Here is a 6,353-nt window from a genome sequence, read left to right on the forward strand (position 1 = left end):
AATTGTTTATCCAAAATAAAAAGATATAATATTCAAACTTTAGCATTTCCAAAATATTGTTAATGTTCGGTTAATATTTGAACAATGCTTTATCATCTAGTGATGTACCTTAAATGGGTTTGACATGATCGTCTAGTAGAAGTGCACATAAAAACTATATATCAAAGTTCAAAACCGGATTTGACCCAACCGGATTAGATACTCTTATCCACGAGATCCTAACTGGATCATGAATCCTGACCCAAAAATTGGATTGACACCCGAATCGTAAACCAGTTTTATGGAGAATCCAAATCCAAAATCATACCCAAAATTGAATTCAACCCGGATCGGATTCTATGTGACATCATTTGAACCGGATCAATTAAAATCCAGATTGGATTTGTCAAAAACGCACCTCTAGCATCTTGACCTACGACTTACCATTTTTAACAGAAAGAAACAATAACAAGCTAGATGAAAAAGCATATACGATTACTTGTTAATTGTTACACCTTATCTTTTAACAAAATATATGGCAATACAAATATACATCAGTACGCTACTTCAAACCACCAATCACGAATAGACACGTCATCCTTAAGCATCTCTAATCTGACCACGATGGTCGATGGATAATGACCTCCCAAGTCCCAAGCAGCCTATCTCTCTCTATTATACTTGAATATATAAATGGAATGCCTCTATTATGTCTCTATATACATTGAAAAGATGCTTTGTCTTCTCCATTGATGACCATTTCTTCACTCAACAATCGACTTCCTTCACACACGATTACAAAATTCATATGGCGACTTTTAACACGTGGCAAGTTTGATCTCTATTTCATAGTTTCCCATACACATTTCACATACGCGCGTACCAACTATTAATTATATATATAGATCGATCTACAGAGCTTGATTTCGTATCTATTTCACAAAGGACTAATTTGATTTCCTTTGAAGTTAGCTTAGCTTTACAATAGATATAATAAAGTGCTAATGGCGTCTGTGGCTGGAGTTATCAACGGTTGCGTTTCATCTTCCACTTCATCTTCATCGTCGTGGGGAAAACTGAAGAAATCTCACGAGAAGATGACGACGACGACGAGTGCTGGTAAGAGGTTTCGAGTTAGCTGTGCTTTTACGAATTCTCTAGCTTCAGATCCATATAAAATATTGAGGATTCATCCTGGTGCTTCTGAATCTGAGATCAAAAAAGCTTTCAGACAGCTTGCTTTGAAGGTATTAATTACTTTCTTCTACTAGTGATTGCAGAACCTTCCGATTGATAGATCTTCCTCTTCCTAATTTTTTGAAGGCAGTAGTTTATTGACCGAATAGATGCTAATTTTAGTTTATCAATTGCACTGATCACACAAAAATACTATCACAACTCAAGGATTTAAAATTGGAGTTGCCGTTTTTTTCGGTGCAGATTTTAGTATGATTTTCGCTCAATTAAATTATGAATCTTTTCAAATTGCTATTCTCTTTGATCGAAACTCTTATTGTTCTAGTATCATCCGGACGTTTGCAAAGGAAGCGATTGTGGAATCCAATTTCAAGAAATTAACGAAGCATATGATGTAAGTTTACTCTTGATTCCACACTTTATTAAACATTGAAAATTAGAAATATGTACTGTTGTTTCAAAAACTCTGCAATATAACCCATACAATTTGAAACTATAAATATGAAAAATCAAATCAGAAAGTTCAAAATGTTTTGCACCCAATTTCTCAATCTAGTTTTATTTTATATAAGTTTCTGTTAAATAAAAATGGTAACAAATTATTGCAGAAATACTAGTAATCGAATATGGATATCAGAAGGCATATTCTTATCATTATCTCATATGCTAAAATTATTGCACATTTCAGTTATCAACTTATCATTTTGAAATTTGTCTTGAAATGATTGTATTACCTTAGAAATTTTAGTTATGTACATTTTTTAGGAACGTATTTTCAAATAAATATTTAAGAGATCGTTCTTTTATTTGGTATCTACGTTTCAAGATACATTACAAGCTTATATATTTATAATCAAATAAGCAACATATAAAGTATATATTATTTCTTTTATAATGATCATGTCTTTTAGTCCATTTAAACATATATTTTAAGTTTAAGTTTATAATAAAAAAAAAGGACTTATTATTCGAAATTTTATTTATTGATTATCAGGTCCTTTATTTAATGTCAATAGTTTGAAATGTGTTATAAATTCGTAATCAAATAATTAAGTTGTAATTTAATTTTTTTATTTCGTTACCAGTTTTTGTTTGACATGATCAATAATTTACTTTGTTCAAATATTCGATTAAAAATGTTAAAACAACACTAATGGCTTTTTTTTTGGTTTATTTCACCTTTTATAAATAATAAAAATGGCAGATGTAACATTAACAATTTATTTTGTCCAAGGATTTTTTTAACAATCAAGACAATAGACATAGTACTTTCTTTTTTCACCTTTTAGTGATTGTCAATTGATATGATTGATTAAAACATGATAAATAAGTTTTTGTTCAAGTTTTTAATTCTATATATTTTTATGTTTTTTTGAGATATTTAACCTAACAGTGCATACAATTTTTCTTTTTAAAAAAATAGTCCATATAATAGAAAATCATAGAAATGGTCAAAACAAATTACAAAAATGATCCTCTAATATACCAAAAAGTCCCTATGCAGAATTGTATTTTACAGATATGGTCGTTTTGTTTTACAAATTTACAGAAATGGTCCTTGCCTATTAGTAAATTTATAGAAATGGTTCTTATGTTTCATAAAACTGCAGAAATGGTTTCTGCCTATTATCAAATTTACATTATTGGTCCCTATGTTTCACAAAATTATAAAAACATGCCCTGCTTTTTGCAAAAAATACAAAAATAGTCCTTAACCATAAGCAAATATACATAAATTGTCCTGACATTTTATAAAATTATAGAAATCGTTACTTTCTAATAACTAATTTATAGAAATGGTCTATATATAAGATATCATTTGAAAATTTATGCTGAGAATATAAGATTGAGTAAATTACTGAAATCGTCCTTATGGTTTGGTCAAAATTACACGTTTTGTCCCTACTTTTGATCGTCCGGATCGTCCCTGATGTTTGATTTTGTTGTGTTTTTCGTCCCCATAGTTTGGTCAAATTTGTACATTTGGTCCCTAATTTTATGTATGTAAAGGACGAAAAACGCAATAAAATCAAACCATATGGATGATCCAAATGCAAAAAAATGGTTATAGACCAAACTAACCAAACCATAAGGACGATTTTAGTAACTTACGCTATAAGATTAATAAGCTCATGGCAACATGTATGTCATCCCATTAGTTTAAACTATGATAGACAACAATATCGTTTTTTGTATTTTAATAATATTTTACATATGAGCAGATAGTAATGAGTAGTTTAAAGGGTGAAATGAGTGTAGAAGAAACACAGGATGAACCGTTAGATGAGACGATGAGAGGAATGGAGGACCCTGATTGGGACATGTGGGAGGAATGGATGGGTTGGGAAGGAGCGGGTATTCGTGATTACTCCTCACACATTAACCCTTATATCTAATTTTTTTCAATTCATCTCCCTAAAGTTATTTCCTTTCACATTATTTCTTCTCGTGTAAGGGAACCTAAATGTGCATGTATATATTTAGAAAACAATTGTAAATTTTGCTATATTCATTATGATAATATATATATACATGTGTAATTATAATTCCTAGATACATTGTTGGTTTTGTGTACAAAAAATGGTGTACGGTTGGAATGATTGGAGCCACTTTTGGATATATTAAAATCTAATGTGATATATTAATTTTCATGTGTGTTTTTGGCATTGTATTAGACCATCTTTAACTCATTTCTATTTTTCCCCCTGGAATAAAAAATGGAATAAAAAATGGAATAAATAGTGTTTCATCTCCAATCCTATTCCATTTTCTACCTTATTTTTTATTCCAAAAAGTATATTCCTAGAATATTTATTTTTTATAACTTATATATATTGTCAAATACACACCTCTACTAATTAAACTCTATATTTATGATTAATTAATATAAATTAGTATATAACATGATATTATAAATATTAAATATTGCATTTAAATTATAGTTAGTAGATAAAATAAACTAGAAATGTATAAAATAAAAATGAGAGAAAATAAAATTGGCAACCAAACTTCACATCTATTTTTAGAGATATGAATAGTATTCCCTCATATTCATATCTCCAAAAATTGAGGTAAAAATGGGGTAGAATTGAAGAAGAATGGGGAAATAAATAGAGTTTGAGGGTGGGTTGGAGATGCCTTATGTGATGATGAAAATACAAGTTTTGATATATGAATTGAAATATTTTGATGGGTTTCATTTATTATTACATTTATCGTAACAATTTAACTTATTTATGAAGTTCAGAGATTGAGGGTGGGTATTTTATACTGTCATAAGACATAAATTGTTTGTTTAAGGGTATATCTTGAGGATACAAAAATAAATTCAAGAAACAATATTATATCTAATGAGATCTGCTCTCATTATGTACAAAACAATATAAGACATGTGTATTATGTATTATAGGCTTTCAAATATGTTCTTTTTGATGTATTTATATGTTGTCAAAAGGCACTTAATAACTACCAACCAATTTCAATTATCCGATAAACTATCAAAAGTTGTTAAGCATCAATTAATATATTAAATGATTAATTTACAAAAATTAGCTTTGGATTTAATTATATATATATATATATATATATATATATGTATGTATGTATGTATGTATGTTAATTAGTCAAGAAAAACCCTAAGACCCAAAACATGTATCTTTGACCATTAATATATTAAATCAAAACCTAATTTAGCTAGTCCAAATCTAATTCAGCTTGCCCAACACTACAATCCAAGTCGAGTTTAACTCATTACTTTGTCCATTTGATAATTAAGGGGGTAAAGTCTTATATAAGGCTAGAAAATGTTATTGTCTTCCTATTTACACAAATTTATGCACCACTAATGTTATTGATTTTTGGGTGTGTTGGACTTACGTTAATGTACATTGACAATATACAAAAGTATTTGGTTGGCATGTTATTTTTCTTATACCGTAAGGTGGTTTTAGGCTCTCTCGCTTCATGTCCACAAAGTCTATAACATCCCGATGATGAGACAATTTCAATTTAAACCCTATGTTTGAAGAAATATCGCATTTGGGCCCATATGCATGATAAAGATTACAAAATGGCCCGCGGTGGCATTTTAGTAATTTTAGTCGAAGCTTAGTACAATGGGTGTACGCTTCGTACGCAAGGCGTACATGTGAGAGCGTAGAACGATCGGCGTACATTGCATACGTAGGGTATACGTGTGAGGGTTTCAAACCCTAAAACATAGGGTTTTGACCCTATTTAAAAATCTTTATCGCCTTAAGACCTTCACCCTCATCAACCCCCACCTAAAAATTGTCCCTCTAGCTAACCCTAAGTGTGAAGATTGCACCTTGAGCTCATTTGTGTGTTTTGGTGATGTTCTTAAAGAAGAAAAAAGTGGTAGAAGGATATTGGAGCTTGGAAGAAGTTTGGATATGGGATTCTCACCTTGCTAGCAACCTTTAGGAGGTAAAAAGCTCCTAGCTTGATTATCCTTTCTTATAGATCTGGATATTCCTTCATTTAGGGCATTTTTGGTCCCAACCTTTGTGATTCTTGAGCATGACATGCTCTTGATCAAATAAGTTGTCCTTTCAGACCCAGTGAGGGGCCTTGAGTCATAAAAATGAGATCTTGATGCTTAATTCTTCCCCATGCATGCTTTAGGAGGTCTTTAAGTGTTAAGAAGTTGGGATTGTTTGTATTAAGCACTTAATGGGCATGCAAAGTCATATAGTTGGAAACTTTATAACTCCTAGTGGTATTTTGGCCTTGGATATGCATTTAGACGTAAAAAGTCGAAGTATTAAGTTGTTAAGTGGTTAAGATGGAAAACCATTGCGTATGTTAGACGTACCAAATGGTACGCTACGTGTAAGCAGGTGGAGCCTTGATGCCTCGGACCACGAGTATGCCCCGCGTACATCCGAAGTACTGTAACGCCCGTAGATCAGGGCTAGTCAATTTAGAGACGATAAGCATCAAAAATGATTTTTTTATGGAAGATTATTTAGAAGGATTAACCTTAACCAAGTTTTAGTATATGTCACAAGGTTTCTGTGCATATAAAGAACGCCAAAATCCGAGTTATAACGAAGAAGTTATGACCTGTCGAAGTTTTGCGACAGAACCGACACGACCTAGCGTGACCCAGCGCGACGTAAATAGTGAATTTAAGGTAGATAGATATCTATCCTTAG

General features: G+C 31.2%; 1 protein-coding gene across 1 annotated transcript; it reads left to right on the forward strand.

Annotated features, from left to right (window-relative positions):
• Positions 1 to 683: 683 nt before the first annotated feature.
• Positions 684 to 3,716, forward strand: LOC145084075 (chaperone protein dnaJ 8, chloroplastic-like). The gene is made up of 4 exons (XM_079023423.1): positions 684 to 807; positions 952 to 1,226; positions 1,502 to 1,570; positions 3,399 to 3,716. Exons 2-4 carry the CDS (start codon positions 984 to 986, stop codon positions 3,570 to 3,572), a joined length of 486 nt encoding a protein of 161 aa, XP_078879549.1. The 5' UTR covers positions 684 to 807; positions 952 to 983; the 3' UTR covers positions 3,573 to 3,716.
• The last annotated feature ends 2,637 nt before the right edge of the window (positions 3,717 to 6,353 follow it).

This window comes from Lactuca serriola, chromosome 1 (assembly GCF_051521515.1).
Source record: "Lactuca serriola cultivar US96UC23 chromosome 1, Lser_US96UC23_V15, whole genome shotgun sequence".
Taxonomy (NCBI): domain Eukaryota; kingdom Viridiplantae; phylum Streptophyta; class Magnoliopsida; order Asterales; family Asteraceae; genus Lactuca; species Lactuca serriola.